The 20,463-nt window shown below is 37.9% G+C and overlaps 1 protein-coding gene across 4 annotated transcripts; it reads left to right on the top strand.

The window, feature by feature from the left end:
• The first annotated feature begins 4,209 nt into the window (after positions 1 to 4,209).
• On the top strand, positions 4,210 to 18,901 carry BNIP2 (BCL2 interacting protein 2). 4 transcript variants are annotated; one of them, XM_035553880.2, is made up of 12 exons: positions 4,210 to 4,338; positions 7,744 to 7,881; positions 8,351 to 8,481; positions 9,173 to 9,240; positions 10,245 to 10,406; positions 12,297 to 12,473; positions 13,188 to 13,290; positions 13,543 to 13,674; positions 14,226 to 14,312; positions 14,416 to 14,514; positions 15,916 to 15,951; positions 18,361 to 18,901. In XM_035553880.2, exons 3-12 carry the CDS (start codon positions 8,432 to 8,434, stop codon positions 18,407 to 18,409), a joined length of 963 nt encoding a protein of 320 aa, XP_035409773.1. In that variant the 5' UTR covers positions 4,210 to 4,338; positions 7,744 to 7,881; positions 8,351 to 8,431; the 3' UTR covers positions 18,410 to 18,901. The 4 variants fall into 4 exon arrangements, with proteins under 4 accessions (XP_035409773.1, XP_035409772.1, XP_035409775.1 ...); XM_035553879.2 differs by having other exon boundaries at positions 18,358 to 18,901; XM_035553882.2 differs by lacking the exon at positions 15,916 to 15,951.
• The last annotated feature ends 1,562 nt before the right edge of the window (positions 18,902 to 20,463 follow it).

Below are 20,463 nucleotides of genomic sequence, written 5' to 3'. Positions count from 1 at the left end.
TATTTTTTTCAGAAACTGAAAGAAGTGATATTAACCAAGTATCACTGAATTCACACTGGATGCAAGTATGAATAACAGCCTGACCATCCGAAAAGTGATCGAAAAACTCAACAGTTTTAAATGAAGGAAGTTGCAGATTTTTGATTATACATAAATGTTTTCCTCATGTGGTTCATCCACATTTGATATTGGATTCTGACCATAATATTATAAAGATATATTATTAACATGGCTTTACGGCAGACTTCAGGTTGATACTGCAAAATGGCAAAGATCACTTTTTTTACAAGGCACAACAATATCATGTATACCATGGCAAAAATAATTATGCACAAAATAAACTCAGAAAACAGAAGTTACCTGTATCTATTTGTAGCTTCTTTTTTTTTTCTGAGACAGAAAGAAGTTCCAGTACAGATTAAGAAACGTAAGTTAACAGTAAACAGCCACATCTTTTTCTGCACTTATACTGGTGCACTGTAATTGTCAAGTGGTATTTATATGGAAAAGGCAGATCCAAGAGATCTCCTGCTTTTATTCTTCCACATTATTCCCATAGTTTATAGGTCCCTCAGTTTTCAACTGAAGTGAAACTTGGAATTAATAACTATTTTTCTTGAGGACACAGTAGTTAGCAAATATGGTATTAATAGCAATGTATTTGGTACTATCCACCTGCAGACGCAGAAAGCTTATTTAAATGCTAATGAAGAATATCAGTAACTTCTGTGAACAACATAACCATTATCCTCTCCCACAGAAGCAGATATTAAAATTCTCATGGCTAGTAAGTTGAATCTTGCTTTGTCTCACAGTGTTGTTACTATTTGTATCCAACAAACTGTGATGCTCTCTGATAAGAAAAATGTGTTAAAAAAAATGAAACACAAACAGATAAACAGACTCTTCTTAGTGGAGGTAATAGCTGTATCCTTGAAATGGCAAAGGTCTGAGGTTTGGTTTGACTTATTAAAGGTGCACATTCTTTATGTTTTTGTACTTCCCTAGCTGAATTCCAAACATGAGATCATCACTTCAACCCGATTTCTGTCTTAAGTGCTTATTAACAACAACATATTTGTTGAGAGACGGAAAAAGGCAAAATGAGAGGAAGGACATCCAGTGCTTGGAGACATGTGAAGTGCAATCCTGATTATGAGGGACGAGTCCACTACAGCATCGTGGTTTCTACCTGAAGTAGCTCTGGGAGGTTTGGGATAAAATTCACTGGACATAGGAGGACCATGATGAGGGTCACTTTCTGCTCAACAGTTTACTCCATGATATACAAAGAGGATGCAGCTATCAATCACATTTAGCTAGTTACATCAGTGTGACAACTGATTACAGTATTATACATGACTTAAAAAAGATGGTAATGATGCACCCTACAGGAATATCAAAGGAATCTCAAAATATTACACACTACCTAGTTCCCGTCCACATATCTGAAAGTTACTACTATATAATACATTGCTCTTGTCACAGTGTATCACAGGTGTCTAAGACAGGAGCCAAATTATGTGCATAGACTACAGAAGCACAGGTGAACTGCAGCTCAAAGCCCTCATTATCAAAAAAGGTCAAAAAAAAAAAAGTTGAAAAAGATTTTTTTTCATACTTTCTCTACAGGTAAAACAGCCAGGAGGAATTATATACAAATGCAGTCTATGTGTCCAGATCCATGCGAGAAGGATTTTCAAATGTATGTTTTTGAATTCCAACGTTTCTGAGCTGTTGCTTGAACCACCTGAAAGGGGGCATTTTTAACCTGTTTGTTTAATATTACTGAATATTAAAAAAAAAATAGGAAAGGACCAGGAAAATGTGAAGATTTTTGTATTTTGTAGCTTTTGATGGCAATTTTCTATTTAAAGATTAATTGTGAACTATTCCAGACCCAAAGCTGTGTAACAGCTGATTTTTCCCATGTACAGGACAAAATTCATGTGACAGAGCATTATTCTCACAAGCCTGTTCTCTTTGGTAAAGCTTTCATGTAAGAATCTGCTTATATTTGCAATTGTCTGATGTTTAAAAATAGAATTATTCAACATCCCCTAGTAGTTGTCTCTGACCCCTTGTTTGCTTGTTTTCTAGGTTACGCCTGAACACCCGATAGATTTCCAGCTATACTGTGCCACCCCGTGTAAGAAATGAGAAATTGCACAACTCTGCTGACCATCATGACACAAGTTTGGAGTTGTGCTGGAGACGATCACCCTCTGTGCATTTTGAAGACAGTTTTGAGTTTATCAGCAATTGCATCACATTTAGAAAAGCACGCAGAGATCTAGTATGAAACATTTTTTCTTAAAACTTTCATTTGCTGGAAGACTTTAAACCTTTTGACTTAACAAATAATAGTGGCCCTTTATATATTACTGATCTGATGAAGGACTAGGAAGATTGTCACAGATACCCTTGATCTTCAGAGCTCAGTTAAACCCAGCTCAGGTTGGAATAATTCCAACTGTTCACAAATAGTCCGATTCAGCAGACTGAGATCTCAGTCTTAAATACCTTCAGTCTTAAATACAAACTGTTCATGAAATTCCTGTACTCAGATCTGTGCTAGTAAAAACCAGGATGATATCGCCATGGGATATTCCAAAGTAGGTACACTAGTAATAATAAGTTTGCAGCCAGGAACAGACAGAAAAATGTAACATCCTTAAGCACTGAATAATGCTGCTTGGTCATCTTCTGTGCCAGTTACTTCCATAAATGCAAAAAAGGGACATAACAGAGGTGGAATAATAAAATATTGTTTACCTTTTGCTGTTTCCCATTACTGTTTTACTGCATTTCTTATACCAGTAGTTACATACTCCTTCTTTATATTTAAGCTAGCTCTTGCTTTATAACTATTAGCTGATAAGTTTATGTTACAATAATGCCTACATGCCTCTGGCTGTTTGCTGTTAATTATACTAAGTCCTTAAAAATATTCTAACCAATTTACCTTAATTCCTTTATTTTCTGTTATCCTTAGATTTTATCTTTGCTGGGGAGAAGGGAGGGTCCTCTGCTTTCTATTCTTCTTTAGAAATATTTTCCTTTCTCATCTTTTTCTTCATTTTTTTGCATGCACCCTTCTATCACATTTTTACTCTTCTCCACGTCGCATTTATTCAAAGTTCCTTCCATACCCTACAATAAAACAAACACTGTTGCTACTGTTGGTTCTTTCACCATTGGGCAAGGCATTAGCTGTGAGGGACAAACACTGAGTTAGCAGCCCTCTCTGACTGTAGCGATGTGTTAGTGGCAAGTTGCCAGTTGTGTGTGTAGCTGGATGATTGCGTAGGTGCTAGAAATGTGTGTATTCATGTTCCACCAACTGTATAGTTGTAGAAATCAACTGGTGTTCATCCTGACTAAAACTAGGAAATTTCACCCTAAACTTCTTAAAGTCCGCTTGATACAAACGTTCTGCTTTCTTGCTGATGCGTCCCGAACGCACACCGGTGGGGTGAAACGTCCTATTTTTCAGATTGCATTCTAAGGCAAAATCTTCCTTCCATCTCGACCTCCACCTTCTGGTGACATTGACCAAAAATACTCTCTACCGTTACCATTATTAGGTGAACGAAAATTACGAGTTTTGCCTAGCAATCTGTGCTCCTGTTGTGCACACGCAGCGTCACACGATTGCACAGTTTCATGAAGGACTGGATGTTGCGTGCCCCTGCAGCCCCGTTCAAGCAGCTGGCCGTACTTTCACGCGCTGTTGCGATTCGGGGGTTTTGCTCAACAGCCCTGCGCCTGCTCTCCCCCCACGTCTGGGGGTGCCCACGGCGGCACGCGGTGCCCAGCACGCACGGCTCACTGCTTGCACTAATTTCTGTTACCGCTCCCCGCCTTGTGGCCCCGGACCGCACCCGCGCACAGCATCCCCGTGACCAGGCGGCTCCGGGGCCGAGCAGGCGGCGGCGCCACGAGTTACCTCGGCCCGCAGCCGGCAGGGGGCGGCCCCGGGCACCGGAGGGAAGGGGCAGACCGCGGCGGGGCCACCCCCCTCACAGGAGCCCTCCCTCACAACGGCCTCGTGCGCACCCAACGGCCGCCCGCTTCAGCCGGCCCCGCCCCCCTCTCGCGCGCCGCCAACGGCCGCCTGCCTGGCCCCGCCCTGCACCGCCCCGCCTCCCGAGCGCGCACGCGCCAAGTGCCGGAGGGCGGACTTGTTCTGTACGCATGTGCGGCAGCGGTCACATGAGCTGGGCGCTGGGGGCGCTTCCGGGGCCGCGCGGGGCGGCGCGCAGCGCAGCGGGACCTCAGCGCGGCGGCCCCGGCGCGGCCTGGCCCAGCCCGGCCCAGCCCGGCCCAGCCCGCCAGGTGCGGCCGCGGGGCGGGGGGGCGGGAGCTGGGGCTGCGGCAGGGCCGGGAGTCGCCGGCTGAGCCGTGCCTGGGGGGGCCGGGGCTTTCCCTCCCCTCCCCTCCCCTCCCCTCCGGTCGATAGGGCCCGAGGGCAGCCGGAGCTGTGGGCGCGGCTCCCCGGAGCCGCCCGGTGCCGGGCCCCCTCGCCTCGGTCGGGTCGCGGGACGCGCTGTGCGGCGGTGGGTGGCCGGGCGGCGCGCTGCCTCCCTGCGGGGCCTGTGCGCCCGGGGTGCCTGACACAGCCCTGCTCGCCCGGAAACGCGCCGCGGTGCCTCCCGAAACGCAGCTCCGTGCTGTGCTGGGTGCTTGCGGCGTGAGTCTGAAACTTTCCTGCTCAGCTGGCTCATTTCTGTGCCCTCGGGTGGTGCTGGTGGCAGGGAGTAAATGCAGATGAACTGCTGGCTTGCTGTCAGTGAAGGTCTTTGCATCCCCTCGTTACGCAAACTTGCGAGTTATAAGGCTTGGGTGTCTGTCTTTGCATCTGGGAAATGGGGCTTAGGTTCGTGGTGAGCATGGCTGCGTTCCGAAAGCCAGTGGGATTATGGAAATACGTAGAAATTACACGTTCTGCACAACGCGACTTTGTGCAAAAATATGTTACATACGTATCACCGTAGTTGTCTTGTAGAGTAAACTTTGCATTAATTCTATTTCAAATGCTATTGTGCTAACCAAGGAGTGGGTATGGGTCTCAGTGTTGGATAAGTAGATGTGACTATTACTAATGCTTACCTCCTATTTGTATATTTTCCTGTGAATTCAAAGGTGAAGACTTTTTTTTTTTTTAAAAAAAAAAAAGCTTGCAGAAGGTCTTAATCAAAAATGAACCTATGTATTCTGTTATCTCTTTTACTCTTAAGTACCAGGGACTGATCAGAGTGTCTGTTAACCTGCCACTGTCTGATTTGGTTTGCAGTTCAATAGTCTTCTCGCCACCGTTACACCTGGTATTTACACCTACCCTAGCTGAGCCACCTCAGTGTTAGCGACAGTTCTGGGAGCAAGTCCTCTTCCAGGGAAAAAGATGAGAACACAGCTTGGCTTCCGCTGTGAGCAGTAATACATCTCAATAGAAAATTACATAGGTTTAATCTGCTAGTCTGGCAATGAAAATCCTTTTGTTAGCTGTAGCAGAGGAGAAATGACTTCAGTGTTGTGTTCCCCTGTGGTAATGTTGTATGTTGTGGTCCCATGTGTAACATTGTAGCTTACCTGGTGAGATGCTTGCAAGTACAAAAGGGGCTGGTGATCACCAAAGTCCAGTGGCTGCAGGAAAGGAGCAGAGCCGCATGGCAATCCTGCATCTAGATGTTCTTTGTTGAAGTTTCCGACCTTTAGATATCTCCTAGTCTTCTGATTTCTTCCATTTCTATAAGTTAAGTGGAGAGTAGTGAGCAGTGGAGAGTAAAATGACAAGTTTGCTGTTAAGGAACCGTGGCATTGAATTAGCTGGGAAGGGTTCTAGGACCAGGCAGAAATTAACTCATTTTCTTCTATGTGACTAATGGAGACTTGCGTTATTAGCATTGCACTTCTCAAATTTAACCTTTAGATTAAAAATGAGAAGACAGTACTACCACAGCAGCTATAGGAATACTGTTTTAAACTCTGCTTTACTTTGTATGAGCAGAAATAGAACTTTCCTGCTTTGTAAGCATTGATATTATGTTAAAAAGTAACTTAATAGCCAACTAGAAAGTCAGCACTTCTCTAACTTTCCTGAAACCGAAGACTACCTTTCCTCCTTAATTTCTCGTTCTTCTGGTTGACAAGTGCTTTTGTGGTCGAGCTTTTAGCTTCCAAACCAGCTACTTAGTCTGCCTGTTAAGTAGGACATGGAATTGAAATAGCTTAAACTCCTGCTTTTCTGATGTAGGGCTTGGAACTCAGCTGGTAAGTTGTTTGCAGTTATGCTATGTAGCATTCAGTGGATGACTGCTTTAAATCTACCTCTAAAGAATTCTCATTAGCAGTTTCTTATCACGTGGGAAGCATTTTCTAAAAGTATCTTAAAAATTGATGGTAGTCTAAGTAACTTCTAAACCTTCTGCCTGTCTTAGTGTATCAAGCTTATCTCAATGTAACGAAATAGATGCAGGTAGGAATTGTTTCTGCACTGAAATATGGTACATCTGAAATGAGTAGGTATTACTTGGTGTTCAGCATGAATCAAAAGTGTAGTGACAAAACTTCAGGTCTTAGGGAAAAACTCTTTTTATGCTCCTGGGGGAACTGTATAGTCTGAATGCAGTGCAGGCAAGCTCCAAAGTAGCATCTTACAGCCACCAGCACAGTGACAGGGTTGGATTCTTTTTTGTCAGTTTCCTTTTCCATCTGCCCTTTAAGAGTGAAGTAATCAGTTGAGACTTTATTTTAGGTTTAGAGTCTCTTTTCGGTGAACTGTGTTAGCCTCAGACAGTCTATTCCATGCTGATTGTAACCACTGCATTCTCTTAACTTGACCGCATGGGATATCTTGTGAAACTTCTCGTACTTCATCTCAGTGTCCCAAAACAAATGTATGGAGAGCTACTTACCAATTCCATGTTCCTACTGATCAAAATATGATTTTATCTCTAAGCAAATACTTAAAATTCATTTTTGCAAACACTCAGCAGGTTAGTACTCAGGAGAAATTATTCAGAGAGTGTTGACATCTTAATGAAAGAGGACATATTTTGTGAGGAAAGTGGCATGACTCAAGCAGCAGGAAAGTCTTCCCAAAAGTGTATTATTCAAAAAGGACAAATAAAAAAGAGGAAGAGCTGGGAGTACAATTACTGAGAACAACTTCTTGGAGAGTATGTGTGAAGGCACATCCTGTCAGCAGCTGGGCTGCGCAGGGGCTGAGCAACTCAAACAACGAAAGGTTTCTGGATAAGGAGAACTGGGTTACAGCTTTCTAGATGTTGTATTCTGGTTTCCTGGGTGTGGGAAGGAAGGAAGCTTCAGTAAAATAAGATGAATTTTTGGCATTAGTGTTTTATTTGTCTCTGGCAATGTAATTTAAAAAAAAAAAAAGTATTCTAAAACTTTATTAAGCAGCTTGTGTTAAGCATTGCAGGTCTTAAACTTAGTCCCTGGTTGTAATCAGGTCAGGAGAAGAGAAATTCAGATTTTGCATAATAAACAGTTCTACAGAAGAGTAGGTTCAACTTATTTTTACCTGTGTGAAAAATAAACTTTCTCTAGCTTAATTAACAGAGTGATTGTATTCCAGCTTTGTACTTACTGGTGTCCTGTGTCGATTGTGCCTTTGCATTTAAAAATAGTATTTGGTTCCTTGTTTTTGTTAGTGTTTTTCTTATCAATGATAAGAAAATAAGAAAAATGGTAAGTTTACCTGTTTCTGTCAATCTTTAGAGCCAAGACAGCCAAGATTTTCAACTGTATTGGACTTGTGTGTTAGCAGAATGGTTTATTTTGTTCCATTATTGGAGATTCCTTGTTGCTGGTGATGGGTGAGCCTGAAAAAACGCAGCTTGACTTGCACATCCCAGGGTGAGTTCTATTATAAACAAAACACTATTTCAGAATGTGTTTATCTTTCAAGTCTTTTTTTTTTAAAAGAAAGAACTTAATTGTATTTTAGATCTGACCATCTGATTTTTCTTAAAATATATATTGATTCAATGTCTCTCAAAGAATCTAGAGTTGTCAGGTTTCTCACAGTTCGAAGTGAACTGGTGTAATTCCAAATGAAAGATGAGGTTGCTCGGGGGCTGGTTGTAACTTAAAGGTTGATTCTGCTTGAGCAGGATGATGGATTAGATGACCTTAAGAAAACCCTTCCAACCTAAATTATTATGATGATACTAGTCCATAAGCAGTTTTTTATTTTAAAAAAAAGCAAACTGTAAACTGTTCCCTTGTGGTTTTTTTCACTTAATATCTCAACTTGGTGATTAAATGAAAATATGTTGTAAATACCGGAGTTGCAATAGTACTGAACTATGTTACGTTCCTGCAGGTGTTCTTTAGCCCACTCTCCTGAAGACAAGAGGTTCTGGCTGATCAGGACTACCTATTAGTGATTTAAGTTGGCTGGAGAATGGAAGGTGTTGAGTTTAAGGAAGAATGGCAAGATGAAGATTTTCCAAGGTTTTTTAATTTAAGTTCAGATCAAATGCATAACATCCAAAATAAGCTGTCTCTATCTTCCTGATAAAATAATACTCAGTCTTGCAGTGTTTTCCTCTAACGTAGTGGTTTTGTGAGTGTTTTGTGGCATTTTTTTGTCTGTCAAGGGATAGCTTTATGTTAATTTTTAGTACAAGAATTTCACTGTTGAACTTTCCAGTGTTACTGAAGTGAAAATGCAAGTTTGACTTTGTTTTTATTTTCATGTAGTAGCTTTTTGCAAATGTTGTTTGCTTATTGTCACCCTGAATATTTCACTAAGCAATGCTTCTGAGCAGAATTCCAACTTTTAAGAGTACTAGTGATGCTTAGATCTAAAAAGAAACCAAAAAATCTGACTTCCAAGACATCCTATGAGTACTACTTCTGTGATGTATTTAGTGTCAGTTTCTCAAGCAAGAATACAGCAAGTTATCTTAAAGATGACACCCATAGCAATCAGTATTTTGACACTGCTCATGTGAGCAGTTGGTAATTTGAATGATATAAAAGAGGTTTCTGCTGCTTTGGTGCTTAGTTTACTGCCAGTAAGTATATTTTAATTCAGTGCTATCCCACGGTGGGTTTTTAGCAGTGTATGGGCCTAGGTTTTTGGTGTTTAGCTGATTATAAAAAAAAAAAAAAAGTATTAAAAAACTTTATTGTGTACTAGGCCCCTGCCAGAGGATGATCCTGTTGACTCAGATGTGTTGGCTGCAGCTGGAACAGAATGTGAAGCTGGTAAGAATACTTCACTGCAGTAAAGCTTATGTCTTCCTATATAAATGGCTGTTTTGAAGCTCCATTTTATTTTTTGAGTGAGACTTGAAGGAACAGCATTCTAAATGACATGTTTATCTGCGAACAGAGCTATCCAGGTAATATTGGACAAAAATGAATTATTGCACTCAGTTTGTGACTGACTTTAAAATCTTTGTTCATTATTTAGCTACTTTTCATCAGATAGGGCCTACCTTAGTCTTGCTCCAAATTTCAGGCCTTTGTGATCTTTTAATATTGTTGGCAGTCCGAAAAGTCAGAGGGGAAATAATCCCAATGCTCTTCTTATTTTCTTAAATTTTTTTGATCTTGTCTGTCTGCTTTAGCTTTGGCATTTCTAGTGCTGGATCAGGCTGTTTATTTTGTTTCCTGCTTTCAACTGCTGTCTAAATCAAGCAAGTATTTGCCTTGTCTAAAAGCATGCTGTGTGTTATTTACCTAAAATTTTCTTTTAATCTTCTGCCCTTAGTGTTGTCTATTGGCCTCACTTTTTTTCTCTTTGCACCTTGCATATTACTTATTTCAAATATGGTTATGATGTTACCAATACCTAAAAAGAAAAAAGTGCTAGAACATGAATCTATTGCACTGTCTGCAGCACTTGGGATAATGTCTAGAGCAGCTTTGGTGCAGCTTTCATGCAGCTGTCATAGGTAACAGTCACTTAAGTGGTGGCAGCGCTTCAGATTTTTCTTCTGCTGGTAGTATGGTGGTCTTCCTCTGTGATGGTAGCGTGTATGCAGTTGGTTAAACTTAAGGTGTTAAGAACTTGAACTTAAGCCTCTGAAGTTTTGTTTTTCACCCTTTGTTTATTTTAATTCCTGTTCTAAAGATGTATTTTTGATGTGGTGGGCATTCATTTATTCTGCACTTTGGGGAAGCGCTGTGCTGTTCTGTCTTGTTAACTTGCTTGTCTAAACTTGCTTGGCTTTGAAAACAATTAATTTGTTTTTTTTCAAATGCAGAGGTTAATGGAATCAAAGTGAGGAAGAAACTAGTGGCACCAGATATCAGTTTAACTTTAGATCGCAGTGAGGAATCTGTTTTGTCTGACTTTGAGAGTGGAGAGATTGATTTGGATGACTTAGATACTCCTTCAGAGAATAGCAATGAGTTTGAATGGGAAGGTAAGTGTTTTGTTGCTTTTATCTAGTGCCATAAAGTACTTATCTTTTTTTATGTACAGGTCTACGGTTCTTCAGATGGTAAATAACTGCCTCGGTTTTTACTCTTGTAATGGTAATGGGAGTGATTAGATTGGAAATGGGGACAAAGAATTTTTCAAAAGCAAATCAGAACATGACTAGTAAACAACAGACAAACATAATAACCATAACTTCAAATAAACTTACATGAATATCATTGAACACTTTTTAAACTCAGTTTTGGAGAATCCTGCTCTATTGTAATGTTTTTAAGAACCAAATTGTGACAAAATATATACATGTTTTACATTTTTATAGATCTATTTTAAATGGAGGTAAATGATGTAGAGGGATACAGATTATAGACTAGCTAATCCGAAATTTGTCAATTGCAAGCCTTTGTATTTAAAGAGGTCTGTTTTTAAAAATGGCTAACATCTCTGATCTCATTCTACTGTAATAAAAATGTGGGAAGGTCAGAAGCTTTTAGAGTTTGCATGCTTTCTGTATTGACTGGAAGTGGTAGAAAATTTATTTTGTGTCAGGGAATTTTGAAATGACTCTGAAGTTACTTTAGCTGTAGGCATGCTAGAGGTGTTAAGTGAATGATCTTCATTTTAAGGAATGAGTAGACCCTTCATCTGGTCTTTACAGGCAAAACCTGGTGACTCAAATTTTACTTGAGATAAGTCTTGGGTAGGAGTTGAAGCACAACTGCAAAAACTACAAACTACACTAAACTAAAAACTACAAACCTGCAGTTTAACTATGTTTTGGGCCCTTCTGTGTAAGCTAAGAACTACTGCTTTAGTCAAACAGTTGGAGTCTAACTTCTAGAAACATTATGACTTAGTGTCTCTAAGATGATATGTAAACACATAACATCAATTATTTTATGCTGTGAATACAATAAATTCCTGAGTAAACAGGAAGCTCTGTATTAAGAATGAAAAATGTTCTTCATTCCAAGGTAGCTTGTAAATAGAGGAAAAAAAATATTAAAAATGCATACTTTAAAGAACTAAGATGTTGCAGGAGAAGTTCTCATAACAGACTGTGGGTTTACCTGTATAAAAGAATTTTCATTTTAGTACATTAGTAGAGTTAGTACATTAGAAGAGTTGGTACTTAGGATTAACTTTGCAGTGCTGCTAAGGAAATGTTCCAGATAATTGTGCTTTGTTTTTAAAAATGGCTGAAAAGGGTTTCTGTCTTTTCTTCCTTTAATGCTGCTGCCCTCATTTTCCTGGAAGGATAGTTTCAGTTAACAGCTTTGTCTTGGGAACAGACAACTAACTTGCAGTAGGTTTTTCTCGCTTTGGGTAAGGTCTATGCAACAAAGTCAAGAATCATAAGTTAATTGGAGCAAATTCTTTTCACAGATTGCTGTCAGCATAAATTTCATATATTGATTGCACACATATGAATTAGATTTAATTTCTAATAGATCTGCCTGCATGTCTGCTTGCAAGATAGTGTCAATGTCTAAAATTACGCTTTTATGTAAATCTGTGATCTAGTAACCTGTATAATTATCACTGAGTTAACCACTTTGTCTATTGTGGTGTAATTCATTAAGGTCGGTATTCTGAAAGCTGACAATTAAGCAGGCTTCCCATGTGACCAGAAGCTTGCCATTCAATTTTAAAGAAAAAAATGTTGTTTATGGAAAACAGAACTAACAGTGTTTTGATTAAATTTGATATCAGTGAGATCCTATTTTGTAATGACTGAAGGAACTATTATTTTTCAGCCAAACACATCAGCTGACTTAAAATAGATTAGATAGCAAAGTGGTTAACCTGTGTCGTTATTGACTGCCACCGTATGTGGTATTCGTAATGGATTTTGAACGTGTTTTAACTTTGGCAGATGATCTTCCAAAACCGAAAACTACTGATGTAATTAGAAAAGGATCACTTACTGAATACACAGCAGCAGAGGAGAAAGATGATGGTCGACGCTGGCGTATGTTTAGGATTGGAGAACAGGACCATAGGGTGGACATGAAGGCAATTGAACCATACAAAAAAGTTATCAGTCATGGTGGTAAGGATTAGTGTTATGCTGAGGAGAACTGTTGAAACTACTACTTTCGGCTGATTTGCAGTGGCATGGGAAGAGCTTTGAGTGTGAAGACTCATGTGGTTATTCACTTGTAGTATTAAGTCATACGGTTGTTTTGATGTATTTTTTTCCAAAATAAACTAAGGTTCCAAAATGTACCCATGTTCAGATGAGGCTACTAACACAAGCATACATAATAACAGGCTAGCTGTTCATTATAGTGTTTTGTTTTTAAGAGTGTTGAAAGCATTATCTTTACGTCTGCTAAGGAAAAAATCAATTTACTGATTCTTCAGACAGTCTATGCAGTTTAGGTAGGAAGAAAAGTTGGCTATCTGAAACGTTATTAAACATGCTGAGTAAAAGTAGATGAACCTGAAAAAAATCACCTTGAGGTTTTCTGTAACTATAAGCAAGATCCTGTGCCCTTTTTAAAAATCGGTTGGAAACAAAAGTGCTGAGGTACTAAAAGGATTAATCCTGTTCTTACCCATGCCATCAAAGTCATTCCAAAGGATGTTAATCATTATGGTGATAGGTGCTTTATATATATAATGTGTCTATATAGAATGGGTGTTTGTAAAGTTCTTTAAGATAAATAATGAAAAAGCTTACTGTGTGTTCTTGACTTTTCTTTGAGTAAATGTGGTCAAGGTATAGTCACCTTAGTCACTACTGCTGCTTTTTTCTTTGTAGGTTATTATGGTGATGGGTTAAATGCCATTGTTGTGTTTGCTGTTTGCTTTATGCCTGAAAGCAGTCAGCCTAACTACAGATACCTAATGGACAATCTATTTAAGTAAGTCATCTGCCTCTGAAGAGGATCTTACTTTCATATTGTAAAACTGGGTATTCTTAAGTTCTGTTATCTTTGAAGCTTTTTGTTTCATATGAGGGGAAGGTAACAAATAGTAAGCAACTGTCTGCTTCCTGAGGAAGGAAAAAATGTTGCTCAATGCTGACAACTCTTTTTTAATATTTGAGCAGTACTAGAAACTACTTTAAAATCCAAAAATCTTCATTTGAAGGTTTTCTTTCCTTGCGTTTACAGGTATGTAATTGGCACTTTAGAGCTACTAGTAGCGGAGAACTATATGATAGTTTATCTGAACGGTGCAACAACACGGAGAAAAATGCCAAGCTTAGGCTGGCTTAGGAAATGTTACCAGCAAATTGACAGGAGGTAAGAAGTTGTGGAATGTTTTGTCACAATATTCATGTTTAGTGATATATGTTTAGGAAAACATGCTGTTTAATGTGGTCTCTGGTACTTGCTGGTTAAGATTAATTGTTAAGCAAATTGTTGAGTGTATTGAAAAGCTCTTCCAAAACAGTGTGGAATAATAGTGCAGGCATGCTTTTTTAGTGAAAGTAGTAATGTTAGAATGGTGAATACTGTTACTATCTAGAATTTCATTGAACATTCATAGATTACTATAGTAAGATAGGGTGGGTTCCTTCTTAACCACTTCATTACGGATGTGTAAAAAGATACCAAGAAATTTCTTTATAATGTTATTTCATTGTTTTCAAACTGATATTAACTTTCTGATTTCAGCTGTGCATTTTTCTGGTATTTTCTTCTGGTGGACAGTAATTTCTAATAATAGAAAGTCAATGCTAGATTTGTGGATACAGTTTTAACTGCAAAAGCACCCTTTGTTTAAAAAACAAGAACTTTGTCATGCTACCTTTACTGTTCTAGTAATTATGTCTAATATTTGAATTCTTCAGGTTAAGGAAGAATCTAAAATCATTAATCATAGTTCATCCTTCTTGGTTCATCAGAACGCTTCTGGCTATCACAAAACCCTTCATTAGGTAATATTATGGAAGATATTTCTTAAAAGTTTAAATATCAAACTGTTAAATACTTAGTGAACACTTTAAGTTGTAACTGTACCCTACGTTTGTTCTTCCACAGCTCAAAATTCAGCCAAAAAATTAGGTATGTCTTTACCCTGGCAGAGCTAGCTGAACTCATCCCCATGGAATACGTTGGCATCCCAGAATGCATAAAACAGTACGTTCTTTATTCAAACATGTTCTATGTTGACCATGTTTTGGAACTGATATATAATATATTCAGTGGTTGGTTTGAACATAATACTTTGTATTTAATAAAATTTAACTTAAACCATTGCTATCTCTAGGAGCAATTGATGATGAGCTACAGTTTTAATATGTAATAACAGTTAGTCAGAATGCTAATGTATAGGGATTTTCATATACAGTGTCCTATGTGATTACCAAATTATGGTGTGTGAGTTAGTCTTCTGGAGACAAGATCACACTGCAATTGTTCTACCCATTGTATGCTAAGTGGTCTTGAGTGAGAAATTCTATATGTTAATGATGTTATGTATGGTATCTTCAGTGTTCATGATAAAATGCAGAACAGCTTAAGGAGTGAAATATCACTTGGGTTGGGATTTAATTTAAATGAAGAGCTGTGGTGGAAAAATGCTGAATCCCTACCCACGGTACTTCTAAAACTACTTTGGCAGGGAGGGGAAGGCAGCATCAATGTCCTTGGTCTTTTCTTTTCCTACTACTCTTCCTTCTTTCCAGATCTTTGCCATATAGTATCCATTTTAATGTCAGCACAACTGATATCAGGTATGATGATGACACATCAACAAAATTTGTGGATGCAGTAATAAAGAGAAATCGTCAAACTTAGATCTTGAAAGAGCTAGGTAGCAATACTAATAATTCTATCAAATTATTGGAAGCTGTAACATGCAACCTATAGAGTATGTATCACAGTAAGGGATCATAAATGTGATGGAAACTGGGAACTCTATAAGGAAAGATGGTGTAGTATCACTAGACAGAGTGGCACATAAATGTTGGAAAAAGGCACATAGATGTTGGGAAAAAAAATACTGCTGCTTGCTGGAGTAAACCATCAGCTTGTTTTCGGCTGTAGAATTTTTGTATCCCATAGAGCAGATGCAGTTTCTTTGTTAGGGAAGAAAGACATGACAAGGCCTTGTGCTACTTTTAGAATGTTGTATGGGATTTTTAAGGATGAGTTATGGAAATTCAGGCTGTCATTCCAAGTCTTGCAAGACTATTTTCTGTACTAAGGAACTATTAAGTCTTAAGTCAGCCCAAGTTCAGCCTTTACAGGAGTTAATTCTTAGACTTCTCTGGTGAATGTCAGGCTTTAAACTGTTAGGAATACAGGCTTTCAATTTTAGTGATGGGTAAATACTGTATAAGAAGTTTTGTTGGGTTAATATGTTATGTCATGGTAATTAAATCTCAACTTAAAGATGTTGGAGGTGCAAAATGTTTTCTTACTTCAAAACTTGGTATGTTTCCACAAACTATATTGATACTAATGCTAGTTTACAGCTTCTGTTGAATTTGGTCTTCATATCTTATATTTACTGAAATCAAACTTTTCCTCACCAAGGTATGAAGAAGAAAAGTTTAGAAAGAAACAAAAAAGGTATATTTGTATTTTGATTAGGGTTGCATCTAGATAAGATCACTTGCACTGCAACTAACTCCCAGTTGATTGGCTTGTGTAAAGGAATAAGCATTTGTAAATATAAACATGCACTAGTGACCTAATTTTTATGCATGCAAGTAATGTAACATCTGAAACCTCACCCTGGATGTTTTAAGTATATTTGTAGATAGTCTCTAGTATTAAATGAGATTCCTGGTTTAAGTGAGTGTGTGGATTTTCAACCACATCTTCAAGAGGCAAAAGCATGCTTCTGTACAAAGTGATTTAATCACTTTTGCTTTTTCTAACAAGTGATGTCTGAAGAGCTGTTTTCAGGTGCTAAGCTATAGTTGAACTAGTCAGCAGAGATGCAACTATGGAGCAAGTTCTAATGCTGTATTTTTGTTTGATATTCACTTTAGTTATTAACTTGCACAGATGCAATTTAATATTTTTAGTGCTGTTTGTATTTGCAGTGCCTACATTCCTTGCTAATAAGCACTGGGTTTTGATTTTAACTTTCAGTCTCCTGCTAACCATTCAAGTTACCCTAGCAGCTGTGATAATTTTTTTTGAATTGCTGTTACTTTTTTCAATGTCTAACTAACAAATGTACTATAAGTTTTTGCTATTAATTTACCTTTTTCTTGACAACTCTTGCTGTGTATGTGCATAACTGTTGAGGGAGGCTTATTGCCAAAATTGGATAATAAACACAGGAACACTGAGATTAAAAATAAAAGGAATTTAAATTCTGTGAAAGCTAGCACCTAAAGCTACTGAGCTAGGAATTACTCCAATTAAGTGATGATCTTGCAGTGTTGTAACCTTAAGTTCTAAGACTTTGATACATAAGAAACCCTTTCAGTACATATTCAGAACAAGAGTTTTGCTTTTTTTCTCCAGTGTACGTAATTTGGCCCAATTGTATTGCAAGGCCCATTTACATCAGGCTGTAAAACCGAAACATTCAAACAGTAATGTGTAAAAGTGTTTGTTATACTGGAAATTTTTAAATACACTATCAATATTGCCACTTCCAAAGTAAAAACTTACTTGTAGAGGCAAGATCACAGGCACTAAGTGGTTGTGAGTCATTAATCAGGTTGAAAGCAACTGTAGGGAAAGGGAAATGTGTTGAAGAACAGTTACTAAACTTGTTGAGGATGGCAGTAGAAATTCTTCAGCTATATATATATATATATATATATATATATATATTTGAGTCTCTTTGGAAGCTATAGTATGATGTCCTTCTGTGGATTTATTTTGTGAGCTATAAGGTCTATGCATAGCCTGTTCACATTAGCTTACAGGTTCATACACTTCCTATAATTACAAGTCACGTCAAAATGTTTTCCTTAACATACTGCAATGAGGACGGGGTGAGTTGCAGCTTCATACTGTGGAGGTAAACACAGTACAACACTTGACAACACTGCTCCAGATTTGTTGGATCTGTATGTACTAGGTACAGTTCTTAAAACTGTGGAAAATAGAGTATTTGCTGCTCCTTTTTATGGGTTTGGATTAGAACTGTCATTGTTTTTAACATTTTGGAGAAACTGGCTTGTTATAGTTTAAGAGACCAAACAGGTAGATTAGACAACGTGGTTGTTAGAAGACAAACTCATCCTGAGCCTCCTGTTTTGGAACTGCTGTTGATTCTAAAATTATTTCCATGCACAACTTCTTTTCCAGAAGATATGGTTAAAATTGTAGCTTTTTCTTAAAATAAAGATGGAAAGTACATCTCAGGAATGTGAACCATCCCTTGGTTTCTGCAAAGCTACTTTGTTTACCAGTCTGAAGGCAGATATCAAAAAAAAAAAAAGCTTTAGGGGTATGATGGTGAATTTTTCCTGGAGTTCCCTGGAACTTTTCCATAAGAGTCTTAGAACTTAATAGAAGTGTTGCAGTTTAAGGAGCCACCTGTTTTTTTGATTCAACTTATGCTCTTACTTTCCTGGCTTAATTGCTATAACATTAAAGACAATTTTGTGCTAATACTGCTGTGTATGAATTCATTAAAGTAGAAGTGCTTGATGATATTGTGTTACCTGTAAACTTGTATTCCTGCTTGCATTCATTAATAAGAGCACAAAACTTGCTTATTTTCCTTGCTGTGCAGTCAAACTTCACTTGCACCTTTCAAATGCTATCCTTATTTAAATGGTTTCTTAATTTTAATCCATTTCTAGGGGGAAGTAAGTAAATATTTTAAAGTCTTGTTGTGACTGCATTCAATAAAAATCTTAACACTTCAATATTTATTTACTAAAACTTTTTCCATGTAAGAGCTTTCAGCATTTTCTTGTTAAGATTAATAGTTTTGCTTAATATGAGCTAACAGACTCAATTTGCTCTTAAGATAGGTTTAATTTTATTGCTTTCTTTACTAAGCAGAGTTGATCAAGAGTTGAATGGAAAGCAAGAGCAGAAAAGTGAACAATAAGTTTTGGAGTCCAAACAAGACTGAAGAATACACAGATGGAACGATGCTTTTTTCTTCATTTGCGATGTGTGTATATACGATGTAACTTCTTGCAAGAGGTGCTTAACTTCTTTGAACTAGCACACGATGGACTGTTCACTGCTGTATTGTTTTGTCTTGACTTTAGTAGTTACCTTTATGTAATCCTTTTATACTGCCAAATGTCAAAGAACCTTGTGTTTAGAGGATATTCTTGCAATTGTTTACCTAAATGATGCATGTTCTTCAGTAAAATATTTATGTATCTAAATGCTAAAGGAAAGATAATATATATTTTTATGACTTTGAGCAATATATTGTGTACCTGCTGAAGGAATTCATTTGCAGGTAGGCAAGGCCATAAATTACAGTTTTATTGTATAAAGTGCATGATCTGTTGCTGTAAATGGTCAAGTGCATTTCTTAGTTGTCATAGAAACCTTAATTTGTTTGAATATTAACAGTCACAATGTAGTCTCTCGTGTGGAGATCCTTATTTCTGTTCACATCTCATACAAGCAGTACCCATTTAACTCGTTAGAGTGAGCTTGAGCTTTGTCTTAATCTACTTCTCAAAATACATGTCTGGAGTTCTCTGAATTTGTTGGACAAAGGGTTTAAGCCTCTGCCACAATGGAAACTGAACTGTTTGAATAACTAATAGGATGCCGGACCTACTACTCAGACTTTTGTAAATTTAAGTTGCGAATTTAGATTGCTTCAGTAAATCAAGGACAGTTCAACTGCTGTGATGAAATGAGTTCATTCTAGTTCATCCTTCTTCCTGGATGAATATCAGCTATCACCAATAGAGACTCTAGTTATTTTCAGTGGAGCTTGGGCATTGCTTAGATATCTTATATATCTTAGCTATAATATCAGTTGTTTGCAGAGGTAGGGGGAGTCTTAGAATAACTGTCATCCTTACAGATGAAGTACCCCTTTCTAAAGCTCTTGGTTTGGCACCAGATACAGCACTAACTTCAGATATTAGCACTAACTTCACTTACAAAGAAGGCAATAAAAAGGGTTACTGCTCCACCCGTGCCCCACAATGGTATTAAAATCCTCTGTAAGAGGTACTGGATCCATAACTGAAGTTTATAGGCTTATCAGGGTAGCAATTATGCACTGGTTGGTAGGCTGTAAAAGTTTGTCATGTATCTGGTAGCTGTTTCCCTAGAAGGGCGGATACATGCAAATTAATCCATTCAGGAGCTGAGCAACTTAATACTATAGCAAATATTAAATCTTTCTTCACTTCGGTTTTTAGTATGCTCATAATTTTGTCTTAACAGCAAAAATATCTGTTCTTAATGTTAGTGTTATACAGTTTTCTTAGGAATAAAAAAGCGTTCAACTAGATTACTACCTGTCACTGACTTGTATCAGTCAAGAGCTAATTCCATGATCAAGATTTATTACTAATGACCACTTAATGTAGTATCTTTAATGATACACATAATAAACTGAGAGGAGATCCATGTCAGATGAGGACGAATTGTCTGTCTCTCTGAGAGTTTGCATGCAATTCAGAGACTTTCATCTCAAGATCTAGGTACTCTTGTTATGCTAGCTTCTGTGTGATGATTTCAAAAAGATTAATATATAGGATGTTCTTATTCAATAGGCGATGTTAATTTCAAGTTGCCTTACATCTGACATCTGCTTTCAAAGGATCCAAATAGAACATTTGAACAATTTCTTTAGGGCTGTCTTATCTCCTGTTTCAATTTTGATATCGACCTAGTTTAAAGTTAGTAAATTGGATGCTTCCATAACCTGTTAATTTTAATACTAATACTTCTACAATGCAGTGCAAACCTGGAAATCTTCCTGATTTTTGCAGATTCAGTGTGGGTTCTAAGGTATATGTTAAGCATTCCAGTAATCTTGTTTCAAATTCTTCCTAGTTCTAAAAAAGTATCCTTCTCAGTAAAATCACATTCTTAGTGGGAGGATTGCCCTTCTGTGTGTCCTTTTCCTCCTTATGTATATAGTGCAGTATAAAGTGCTCTGTATAGGTTGTAATCTCA

This window comes from Cygnus atratus, chromosome 11 (assembly GCF_013377495.2).
Source record: "Cygnus atratus isolate AKBS03 ecotype Queensland, Australia chromosome 11, CAtr_DNAZoo_HiC_assembly, whole genome shotgun sequence".
NCBI classification, from domain to species: domain Eukaryota; kingdom Metazoa; phylum Chordata; class Aves; order Anseriformes; family Anatidae; genus Cygnus; species Cygnus atratus.
This window is presented reverse-complemented; position numbering and strand designations above follow the sequence as displayed.